The sequence below is a fragment of the Triplophysa dalaica genome, chromosome 22, assembly GCF_015846415.1.
Source record: "Triplophysa dalaica isolate WHDGS20190420 chromosome 22, ASM1584641v1, whole genome shotgun sequence".
Taxonomy (NCBI): Eukaryota; Metazoa; Chordata; class Actinopteri; order Cypriniformes; family Nemacheilidae; genus Triplophysa; species Triplophysa dalaica.
Window position 1 is genome coordinate 17,457,532 of NC_079563.1, and position 12,408 is coordinate 17,469,939.

General features: G+C 41.4%; 1 protein-coding gene across 3 annotated transcripts in view; it reads right to left on the reverse strand.

Moving 5' to 3' along the window:
* Positions 1–675: 675 nt before the first annotated feature.
* Positions 676–12,408, reverse strand: part of ttc28 (tetratricopeptide repeat domain 28) — a 179,555-nt gene continuing 167,822 nt past the window's right edge. For 2 of the 3 annotated variants that reach the window (XM_056736455.1, XM_056736458.1), the window contains 12 exons: positions 10,280–10,420; positions 7,909–8,053; positions 7,592–7,771; positions 6,832–7,331; positions 6,143–6,390; positions 5,924–6,048; positions 4,475–4,706; positions 4,069–4,145; positions 3,866–3,889; positions 3,262–3,391; positions 3,074–3,181; positions 676–2,964 (listed from right to left, as the gene is read on the reverse strand). In XM_056736455.1, coding sequence (XP_056592433.1) covers positions 1,352–2,964; positions 3,074–3,181; positions 3,262–3,391; positions 3,866–3,889; positions 4,069–4,145; positions 4,475–4,706; positions 5,924–6,048; positions 6,143–6,390; positions 6,832–7,331; positions 7,592–7,771; positions 7,909–8,053; positions 10,280–10,420 — 3,523 coding nt within the window. In that variant the 3' untranslated portion in view covers positions 676–1,351. The remainder of the gene's footprint in view (positions 2,965–3,073; positions 3,182–3,261; positions 3,392–3,865; positions 3,890–4,068; positions 4,146–4,474; positions 4,707–5,923; positions 6,049–6,142; positions 6,391–6,831; positions 7,332–7,591; positions 7,772–7,908; positions 8,054–10,279; positions 10,421–12,408) is intronic. The other variant, XM_056736456.1, reaches the window with a different exon arrangement.

Consider the following 12,408-nt stretch of genomic DNA (forward strand, 5'->3'; position numbering starts at 1 on the left):
AAGTATTCATACTAAGTTCAGATTGCTATGACTGCCGTTATCTCTAGGCAAAGTACAAAGTACATGAGATCAGCTAAAGGTGACAGGAGGTTAGTATCAATTGAACTGAAGCAATATACATGACCAGTTTCACCCTCTTATTGTAATGTGTCAGTATGTAATGTCAATTAAAAGATACATCATTCAAATAATGAAGATTGAAAAAAATTATATATACATATATGTATGAGTTTGGTTCCAAAAGATGTCTCATTCTTAAAAAAAACAGATTTCTATTTTTATTATGTTTTAATTGTGTTTAATTGTGTTAGTTAGCTGTATTTTTTATTTATTATGGGTTAAAGCAAAACAAATAGCAGGTTGATTGATATAAATTGGAATGCACAACAAAAAACCTGATTTTTTAATAAACAAAAAAACGTAGTTATCTCATTTTGGAACCAAACTCTTCATATATATATATATATGTGTGTGTGTGTGTGTGTGTACATATGTACTTAAACTCATGTAGATCCTTTTATCCAAATAGCATACTTAAAAAAAAAAAATCGTTCATGCAAAATATAATTTCTTCTTTTCTTTAGATATTGGGGTGAAAGATTCATCTATAGATATTTTTATGAAGGCATTCTCATAACACGGGTTAAAAAGGAATATAAGACCACCGCAAAAGGGTAAATTAAACATTTTTTATTGAGACCATTTTACTGAGAAATGACTGAGATATGTTTGGATGAGAGTCCACATATGCAAAATCTCTGTTAAAAAGACACGAAATCACTGGAGAGCAAGAGAACCCCATGCTGTAATACTGACACTCAATTCACACAGAAGTCAGGTCAGGTGCGCTGTCACCACCTCCATAAAAATATGAAAATGTTTTACTTTTTTGTGCATGATTTGCTTCTTTAACAATATAAAAACGTATAATACTGATTGCAAAACGTTGATTTAATTTACTAAACAAATAACTGTCATAACAATTACCATCCATAATAATAATAATAACAATAATTATATTAATAATACAAATGAAAACAAAAAACTCAAATGAAATAAACCGGTCAAAGCCGCATCATCTTCACTAACACAAACAGCGAGCGTCTTTTTGTTGAAATACCATTTTGGTATAATCTCTGTTTTTTTTTCAGTCTGCATATATAAATGGTCCTTTACAGTGTAGGTGGAAGCATAAGGATAATATGCTCTCTGCACAGAATTAAACAGTAGGCAGTTTGAGGCTTCTGGGAATGTGCACATCCTAACCCAGACTGTCCTGTTACTGTTTTCAGAGTTATAAATACTCAAAATCCTCCTTCGTCAAGAGAGTGTCAAAGCAAAGATAAACGTCTCAACATTTAGACGAAGGAAAAAACCTTCCGGGCGACAGGAACTTGTACCCGTTCCCCGAGGGCAGTCGGATGGAGTGAGATCCAGGACTACTCCCGGTGGAAGATGTCGGAGAAGGTGCGACCCTCTTCGGCTCGATCTTGCGATGGCCGTTGGGTGGATTTCTGGAGCCGTGCTCCAGGGATTGGAGCCCAGCGTCTTGCAGTTCATGATTGGGCGTATCCTGGTCTGTCACAGCATGGCGGGGAGAGAGATTAAGCAGGCCCAGAACATCACGTTTGGCTGTACTCAGTTTTCTACCGCGAAGCGCACGCATTGGCCCCGAGTGATGCTGTTGGGTCGCGTTTGCCCAGAATGTCTTGAGATTGTGAATGGCTTGGACTTTTTCATCAATAGCAGCCAGTTTAAGCCGGTCAATATCCGGAGCGTCGGCCGGGCTAGAGCGCGTCGATCCGGTCGAGGAATAGGACAGCGCTGGAGAAGACGCGCTGCCCACGGGCGACTGGTGGCCAGAACTGGGCGAGATGTTGCTGGGCGACCGCGAGATGTGCCCGCTGTAAGGCGAGCTGGGGTACTTGAGTTTAAACTGGCTGTCGGAGGTGGGGGACGGTTGGCTGTCTTCTTTTAGAGATGTTTCAGAAGTCGCGGGGCTGTTGTAGCCCGAGCTCACCTTCTGGAGGGACGACGTGCGAGAAGGCGGTTTAGGGCGGGTCATGAGGGGTGACGACTGAGCTTTAATGCTAGCTCTGCTGCTGGGGCGACTGAAAGCGCTCGTCTCTGAGGAACGGAACGCGGACCCACCTGTTGGCGTCGGGGGGCCTCCTCCGCCGAACCCGTTGCCCGGCGAGGCCCCTCCTGTGCTCCGCTGCAGAGTCTCGACGGCACGCATGTGGCTTTGCGTCTCTTCGAGAATCTTCTGGGCGAGCTCCTGCGGGTCAAGCGGGGCTCCGGGCGTACGTTCCTCCTGGGATTTCACAGTGCTGTCAGTCTCGGTGCTGGACTGATCCGACTCGCCCGTGTCTGAGGTGCTAACCTTCCCCACCTTCTGGAAGGGAGAGTTGGGACTGGGCACCAGGGTTGTTTTCACAGGCGACGTCGGGGTGCTGACGCTTCCCCTCGTGGACACTGACACCGTGTATCCCCTGCCTGCCCCGCCACGCACCGCACCCCTGTGATGCCTGTGATTTGCGGGCCGGGGGAGCGTGTCGCTCTGGGTACCCAAGGGCTCGCTGCTGATGATACTGTAGCCTTCGTATTCTTCGTCGTCGTGACCTCCGGCGGCTCCGTGCGGAGACGATCGACTACGTGGCACCGCGGTGTGCCGATGTGATGCAAACAGTCCGGCTCCGCCCCGGTGGCGCTCTAGTTCCTGCTGACGCGAGCGCTGGCTGATGAAATCGCCGTCGGGCCGGGACAGGAAGCTCATGGAGGAGGCGATGGAACTAAGGCTGTAGACAGAGATGGCGTCTGATGCCAGGCTGTCGGGGCAGGGAGGAGAGAAGGGCGGGTTGGGGTAGCCCATGGTCAGCTGGTGGGACACAGATTGTGATGACGCCAGAGACTCCAGCGAGGATGAGCTGTCTAGACTCAGACGCTTTGGCAGCTCAGTTGAGTCTATGGAGAAACAACATAACAGGAATTACTACAATGTTTTAATATTTTCGACACTTAAATGCTTTGATCTTGCTAAGATTGTGCCGTGTCAGGGTAAAGCGACGCTCACCAAACAGTGCCAGCAGAGACTGCAGGGCAAAGTGCATGGTGCGACGGTTTGCCTGCTTGCCCGTCTTTAAAACCACCTCCTCTTGACCGACCTCACACAGGTCAAACCCTGAAAGAGAGATAGAGATACGGTTAGCATGGACTTCTACAGGAGATAGATAGATGAAAGTGAGATGAAGCTGTTCTTACCCAGAGCAGCGAGGAACTCATGACAGCCGGGGAGTCTCCAGAGCTGAACGCTGATGGACACTTGAATGGGTGCGAGAGAGAAATCCTGCTCCTTCTCTCCAGACTGAGGCTGAACCAACACCTGATGGAGCTGCGCAAAAATAATCTCACGTCTCATAATGTCCAACGCGTAATCATGCATGTTTTTATTTTTACTGTATAAAGATTTTTAATAAAGCAACACTTATTATAAAGATAAGAATTATTATTGATGTTAATTTGCCTCTTACAGTAGTTTATATTGAACTTCAAGTCAACGTGAAATTGAATTTCCCTCTTTTTAAAATGTGTTTCTGGTTTTATTGTGCAGGACTCACAGCAGTATATGTCATGCATTATTCATCAGATGGTCTTATTTTTAACCCTCTGTCATACAGACATCATCCTCTGTGAAAATGTGACATCCACAAGTCCTCTCCTACATTTTCATTTAATCATTTAAAAAACCTCACACAATACAGTAAAATGAGTTGTGCACACATGTTGACTTGAAGTTATCAGTATTGTGTTAGTGTATTATTTGAAGTAAAGACACTTGAAATTAGTTAAAATCGTACAAACTCACCATTCCCACTACATTTTTAACAGCCTTCAATTGTAAGTTTAGGAAAAGAGAAGGAAAGAGGATTTAGGATAAAAATGGTGTTAAGAAGCAAACAAACATTAGCAGTGGTGAAATCATTAGCTCGGCACAGATCACGACTGATCTCAGATCAGACGCACAAGCGCAGGCCGGTGTATGTGACGTGTGTGTGACGTCGTTCTCACCCGGTTGATGAGCTGTTCTCCAGTTTCTGATGCTGTGATCAGTTTACATAAGGCCTGTAGAGCAGGTGGAGGTAAACCTAAAACACACAAGATCAGTTACAACACAAGCCTCATTTACAGTATATGTATAGTAAAATCACTTTTTCAGCTGGTCAGATATGAGATTAGATTTGTTAAATGTGTAAGATGTGGTCCTGTGAGTCACAAAAAGTAGAAATGTTTTGTAGACCAAATGTATTGTGGACTACAAACTGTAATTCAACGATGCACAAAGCTACTGTACCACCAAATGATCATTTAAAAACAGGCCGAATAATGACTTGTGTTTTATATCAACCAATCGCAAATAAATATTTGATATTTCAAACATTAAAGTTGGTTTAAAAGGAGCGAATGAGTGTTATACCCAGCAGTGACTGTAGGGTTGTACTGCAGTGTTGTAATCTGTCTCCGGGGTCTGATGTGGGAAAGAACACAGCGGCAGGAAGTCCCGTCCCAGCTGAGTCCAGTCTGAAGCCCACGGCGGTGAGAAGAGCCTGCCAGCCCGGCACACCCCCCACCTTATTCTCTACACTCTGCTGAGACGTGTACATAGAGTTCCTCTGACCGTTCTGAATGCGCTGCAGGGATTTCTCCACCTGGAGGAGCCATTGAGACACAGATGGGACATAAACGCTGTGAATCTATGTGAGGATAAAATGTTCTTAACCAGATTAAACCTTATGAAAAGACGACCTTCCTTACATTTACATTTAGTCATTTATCCGACACTTTTATCCAAAGTGACTTACAGACAGTTCAGGGAGCAATAAGCGATATGTCATACAGGAGCAATAATACAAAAGATGCTGATACAAAGTTACTAGTTTCAACAAATGTTGAGAAAAAAGAGGGTTGGTGGGTTTTTTTCGCTGTCAAGTATTTTTGCCCCTTTTCTGGTACAAATTTAAATCTTAATTTACTTGAGAACTAAAATGACTTATTTTATTATGAGAAAAAAGATCAAAGTGAGTTTTATGCCTAAAACAAGAAGTAATACCGGCCACTTAGGCACTTTCAACTTAATTTAATAGACTTAATTCAAGCTTTTTGCTACCCACTGTAATTTTTTAGTTTGAAGGATAAACTCACTTAATTTTGATAAACAAATTCTGAAAAATAAGACTTTGTCATTTTGTAAATATTTCGCGACTTGATTTAAGACTTTTTGTACTAAAATCCATTTTTGTTGTTGTTGCTTTTTGCAGTATTATGCTAAATGAAAGTGTTTTTAGTTTAAGAAGCAAGTTATGCCAAAATATTTGTTTATTTATGTTTATTAATATTTTCAAAGTTTATTTCTAACTTTTGTTCATTTTTGACACTTTTCTTTCGAGGTAAAGCAGGAACATTGTAAAAAAATTTACTTCTTATTTACAATTTTTGTCCTTACTAATTTGTCATGAGTATAAATATCTTTACATCTTAATCAAGAATTGACTAGTAAAGTGACCTAAGATATTAATTCTTGTTTTCTGAAAGAAAATATAAAATAAAGTTTTTTTTTAAAAAACAAGACTTAATATCTTAGGACGTTTTGCCAGTGAAGAAAATGTATTTTCAAGTAAATTCATTTTAAGATATGTGTACTACAAAACAAGACAAGAAGCTAATTTCTGCAGTGAATATGACATGGAAACATGAGTGAAACCACATCGCCTACACGAGCACCCTGGCACCGCAGTATGTTGGAGAACACGCGCTATTTTTAAATGTCAGGTGATTTCATGTCACAGTGAGGCCTGAATAATGACTTCCTATATTTCAATACTTCATGCGTGTCAATCTCATGGTAAACATGCTCAGCGTTTCTCACCAAGTGCAGGAGAACCCTCAGGGCGTCTCGGGCTTTGTCAGGGTACTGCAGGATCTCCGCCAGCGCCTGACCAATCAGAGATGACGGGCTGTTCAGCTTCACGTCACTGCCGATCAACATAAAGCCTGAAGACACATTTAAGCAGTGCGCAGAAGTTTTAACAAGATGTCAGAATGGAGTCAGTAATATTCTCAAGCAAGAACCTTAACCTCTCCAGACCTGCCCAGTTGGAAGGGTGTGAGAACTGCTTGCTGCTCTGAACGGTTTTCATGGCGTCCGTGAGGGCCGCGCTGGCTTTGGTTCCGTTGAGCAGAGCGCTGTAGAAAGCGTGGACGAACACCTTGGAGGCAGCGACGGGCACCGGCCACAGAGAGACCAGCACACATTGAGCTCCGGCCGCCAGGAAAGCCCGAGTCAAACCCACCACCCCATCAGAGGTCACTTTACTATCCGACTCCTGGTATGAGCTGAAGGGTTAGAAAACACGCTGGATTAGCACCATGGAGAGGTAATTCACTGGAATAGAAAAGCTATTATTCTAAATAGACTGTAAAACTGCCGTGAACGCAGTTGCACTATGGTTTATTAAACAGAAGTTATGTATGAAATAAGTGATGTGCCGATTTGGCTACAAAGCTTGTGCACTTTTAAAGGGACAGTTCACCCCAAAATAAAAATTCTGTCATTTGTTCAACCTTGTGTTACTCAAAGATGTACGCGACTCTTTCTTCAGTGGAACACAAAATAAGGTATTTTGAGAAATGTCTCATTCAATGAAAGTCAATGGGGTTCAGTGTCGGTTATCAAATATCCTTTTGTGTTCTGCAGAAGAAAGAAGCGCATACTGGTTTGAAATGAGTCAAGGATGAGGATCTATGTTGATGTTGGGCTGGTTCAATGTTACTGACCCCAGCACCACGAGTTTGGTGGGCAATCTGAGGTCCAGGATGTCGGCCGCGGTGAGCAGGAACTCTTGCAGCGGCGGGCTGTCGCAAATACTCTCCGCATCGCTGGCATCATCTTGCAAGTGCAGGCTCTCTGGGATGGTGTAGTTGGACTTTCCTCCACCCTCACCACCCCCCGAACCCCTGGGAGCGGGAGCCGAGGGTCCGGAGCCAGCGTCGAGGCTGGGCGTGAGCACCAGAGCTGCCAGCTTCCAAGAGATGTGGGTGGCGAAGTGGGCGCACTCGGCCTGCGTGAGGGCGCTCATGACTCGCTCTTTGGTGGCCGCGGGGCCGGCCAGCGGCTGACAGCCCAGAAGATCGGCCACCATGTGGGCTTCCTCCTCGGCGGTGGGCATCGGACCCCACAGCCAGCGGTCCATTACAGACGGTGGGAGTCGAGGGTTTCCGACGACTGCGGCCATGCCTCCGTTACACAGAACCGGACCGGTCCGGCGTGGGTGAACCTAGGGTGGAGGACATCAATGTTTATTGCAAAATGGTGCTGAATGGATGAGCCAAAGGGGACGCATGTTTCCATGGCAACACTCATAAAGCAAGATGGATCAATGCGCTTCTCATTGTTGATAAAATACCAAATATCAACGTGAAATCACTTCCACAGTCTCATTATTGTTAAAGATCTTGGAGTCTTATGATATTGCTTTAGAAATAAATTGATTTTACACGTGGTACCGCGGTAAACAGGCTGTGAGTGTTTTCTTACTTTAGCTGTTGTGCCCAGACTGCCGATAGATGGAACGGCGATGAGACTGAAGCGTTCATACAGATACTCATTAGAAGAACTGCCCTTCAACAGAGCAAACGGGATGAGATAGAGCTCGCCCTCCAGAACCAGAACTAACTGTCTGTGTCTGCCCACCGGACCACTGGAGTGCATCAGACCCTGAGCACAGACAAACACATTCATACCCGTCATGGGCTATAATATATTCATTCGCTCGTTCTACAACTGTCTACATTGGAGTAACATTGGATTTATTATGACTATCATTCATTTTTTACTGTTTATTCGACTCGTACCCCCTCCATCGGAGCGATCAGCAGGTCATAAAGAGCTCGTAACGGTGGTTTGCCGAGTGCGCTGGCACGGCGTGGCAGAGATGAGCTGCCCTCTTTCACCGGAGATACTGTGTTACTGAAGAGACTTGTCATACTCTGACAACTTCTGAAACACAACAAACACACACAAACACAGACTAAACACTACTGGTGAAGATAATCCATCACTGAGCACTTTATTTATTTAGAGTATACCAACTCACACATTGCAAAGATAAATATTTCTCTGACACTAGAGGGTGCAGTTTACCCGTATTGCTCATTCTCATTTACGTTTATTCATTTAGCATTTTAGCATTTTTATCCAAAGCACTTCAGCATTCAACATTTTGTCACTTCTTATAAGATATTACAGCTTGTAAGACTTCTAAATCTTTAGAGATGATATGCAGTCCACATATTCTGCGTGTATTATTATAAGTAAATGTTTAACTTGAAGTGCTCAAATTTAGAACTGATCAGTTTATTGTATACCTGCAGTTCTGCATATTTTCTTGTTACTTTATAACTTTTCTTGCATTTCTGTAAATCTGTCACATTTTTATTGTAACGTTTTATACCAGCAATAAGCCACAAAAATCTGTGTATAGTGCACATCTTCTCGTGACTCAGGTCTTTAATCTTAATTAGATAAAGAAAAAAGTCTCTTTTAACCGTTTAGAGTAAAGCATCTTAACATCACCATATGGATGTAAAGAACATAAAGAATATCTAATTATTGAAGAATTTGTGTAGGTGTATGAGTCCACATTCAAGGTCGAGTCGCCATCACTATGGTAACTAAACAGCACTACGGTCACTTCCTGTCATACAGCTATATCATTACACACCTACAAAAGATAACAGAGCTCATGGCACAGAGAGACAGAGAGAGAGAGAGAGAGAGACAGGTGGGTATTTATCTAATGATCTAATACTCCCACATTTAATGAGCATCTGTCTTTGACATCTCATTTGATTCTGGGTCACGTCAAACCAGAGGATCAACCGAGAGAGATTATTTAAAGAAATAGCCCACAAGAAATGTCATTATTTACTCACCCCAAACCTGTATGCTGTTATTTATTTATAAATGAAAAACAACACAGTTCTTTTCTTATAATTTCTGTTAAACTCCAAAGAAGCTACATTTCAATTCTTCTGTAGCCATACGATGGCAATGTGTGATGAAAACATATGTTAACATTCATTCAGTCTACTTCTCAAACCTCTTACAATTCAATATGGAATATATACAGTATATATTTTCTATTTCTTAAATCACTAAATACATATTTTTACTAAATACATATAATATATATTACAAAAAATGTGTATGCATCTAGTGTAGATGTGTTAAGAGAGTAAACTGAGGATTAGCTTTGAGAAGAAATTAAGCAGGTTTGACAAATGTATTGAGTAAAAAGTCATGAGGACGACTGCTGAAGAGAGAATCATCAAGATATTAGGAACTGATAAAACTGTACTCAATGTCTGTTTATTTTACTGTCACCCTTGTGTTTCGCTGCATTTTTTATACAAGAATAAAACCTCATTTCCTGATATGGTGCGGTAGTTTGCTCTTTATGCTTATAGTTTGATGATTTCTGGCCACTACTCTACACCACTATATAGTGAATAACACTATGTTTATGTTTACACAATACCAGCATACAGGTTTGAAATAACACGATTGTAGGAAAATAATGGCAGAAAGTTTATTTTGGAGTGAACGCTGGCATGTCTGGTGCTCATTAGGCCAGATGAGAGCTGTGTATCTGTGTGTGTGTGTGCGGCTCTTTGTTTTAATGAATAAGAGATATGTGAAGCTCTTAATGAGCAGTAGAGCTGTAATGATGCTCGCTCTGACCCTGTCTTTACCAACTCACATCACAGCCTCACCACCAGCTCCTGTCTCACTCTCAGCATCCGTCTCTCACCATCCCCCTGTGTTAATGACTCTCTCTCTCTCTCTCTCTCTCTCTCTCATAATAAATCTGGATGTGAAGACTGAACTTTCTTAATGATCCTCCGTCTGAGCCGAGCGTTCCACCAGTAAAGTTTAGACCTATTAGGAGCAGAAAACGTTTGCTAATTGTGTAATGATTTTGAGATTGATTGAGTCTCTAGATTGTTCTGCCTCGATGCTAAGTTTCTATGCACTTGGATGATTTGTGTGGTTGCTAGGGTGTTGCCTCATTACCTAGCAACAGTGGTAAACTCATATTGTTTACATAAACGCATCAAATTTGGAAACCAAGCAATGCAACCAAATTATTCCTGTACTTTTGTGTGAAGCGTTTGTGTTGAAAGGTCGTTCACATCAGAGCTGTTTCACATGCTGGCGTCTGACCTGTTAAAGAGGTTGTTTCTGGATACCATCCTGAGGAATCCGGTGGGGTCTGTCACTGAGTTTAGCTTGTTGTTGAGCTCTTCAAACTGTTGATCCAGCAGATCTCCAGCTTCACTCTCAGTCTCGCTGCTGGAACACGCTCTGAAACACATTCAATGAGTATTTTAACAATTCTGCCAGTTAAAGTGTGTTAAAAATAAAGTTACGCACAGCAACTTGTATCTCACAGCTTTGAATTGGAAATGACAACAGCATTATAATATAACACACCAATGGTTGCTATATAGATTTGAATGAAAATCATAAAGAAAATGTGATATTAATTCGCCATCGTGATGCCAGAGTAGAAATAGCTTTTTGACGGGGTGCCCTGACTGGTTGCTATGGTGCTTTAAATGGTTGCTAGGGTCTTCAGGCTGGCTGTTGATTTATTAAGTCACAAAGCTGATGATATTCTAGTGTCTATTTTTTGCTCATATAGAATTATTTCTGTTTTATTGTCAGTTTATAATACTGTATATTATATTATTAAACAAGATGTAATTTACAGCTTTGCATATATACAGTAAATACATAAAAACGTTCATATGTAGACTCATTTGTGTAAGCAATACCTTTCACAATTCGACACATAAAAACACACACTACTCCATTCTGAAACATCTACACACATTTGTTGATTCTCTCTGATTCTAACGCAAAATAACAGAAACGATTTTACAAATGAACAAACAATTCACGAGGAAGCATCATTTGCAATCACAGCTAATAAGAGATGAATCACTGAGCGTCTGGAAAACACGCCAGCAAATATCTCTGATTAGTTTTAATGAAAAAACAGATCTCTTCAGTAATCGTCTTCGTCTCGAACGACACGCATGGATTCATCTGTTGGGTTAATAATGTTTTATTCAGCTCACCTCAATTACACACAAAACACACTTCATCTAATACACACGGATTAAAGATGTAGATGTTTGACTCATTATACCGGACTAATCTTCGCATGCTCTCAAAACATGTCAATATGAATTAAACATTCCACAAACTTGGGAAGATCTTGTTAGCATATAAATGTGTTTACCCGAGCGCTTCATGATAAGTCATAAATGCACCGAAATGTCACATAATATTTTCCCAAGACGCTGCGCGAACATCGCTCTCATTCTTGTGTCCGTTTCAAAGCATTTATCTCCGCGAGCATGTTCCAGTGCTCAATGTATTCCTTCTGAGAGCCAACCCAAATCCTGTTGAGATGTTGATTTAATTCTTTGTCAGTGTAAAACCCTCTAGGATGGGAGAAATTTCATTTGGCTTCCAAGCGGCAATAAAAAGCACTGGAGGAGCCACAGAAATCATCTTTTCTTCATATCTGGAAGCAGGAGTTGTGTCTGATGCATCAGATTTCTCGCACGGCCCGAAAGCTCACAACCTATTGGAGCGTTCCGCAGGACAAGGCTACAGCAGAAGAGCCCGTGGGCTTCGTTTGGGAAGAGTGCATTGGAAATAAGGATGACTTTGAGTTACAGACAGAGCCTCGGAGTGTTGTGTTGGGCTAATGTGTCAGGCTGAGATAGGCCATGATGCTTTGAGAAAGATTTTTCATGTTTCTCCTCAAGATCTGCAGAAGTAACCTCAAAAATGTCTCAAAAATCTCAGAGACTACAGAATTCAAACAGAAGTTAACAAGATATCAATGATCTCAATAAAAACAAATTTCTCATTATTATATGTTCATATTCTCACAAAATAAAATGATTTTGGGTATGTTACCCACATTCCATTAATAACTTTACACTCTTATATATTGTCTTACACACAAATATGCACTTAATCGTGTATAACTGGAAAGAAACATTTCTTTTCAAACGATTAATCTCAATTAATCACATCCAGAATAAAAGTTTTAAGATAAAATATATCTGGGAAATGTTATGTAAATAAATGTTAATACATTTGTATATTTTCTTTAATACATGCATGTATGTGTGTGTGATTATAATTACAAAGGTAATATGCACACAGTACACAGACATATAATATGTAAACCTCAAAATATTATTCTGGATGCGATTAATTGTTTGACAGCCCTGAAAAGAATGAATATAATCAGTTTATAATACGGATAA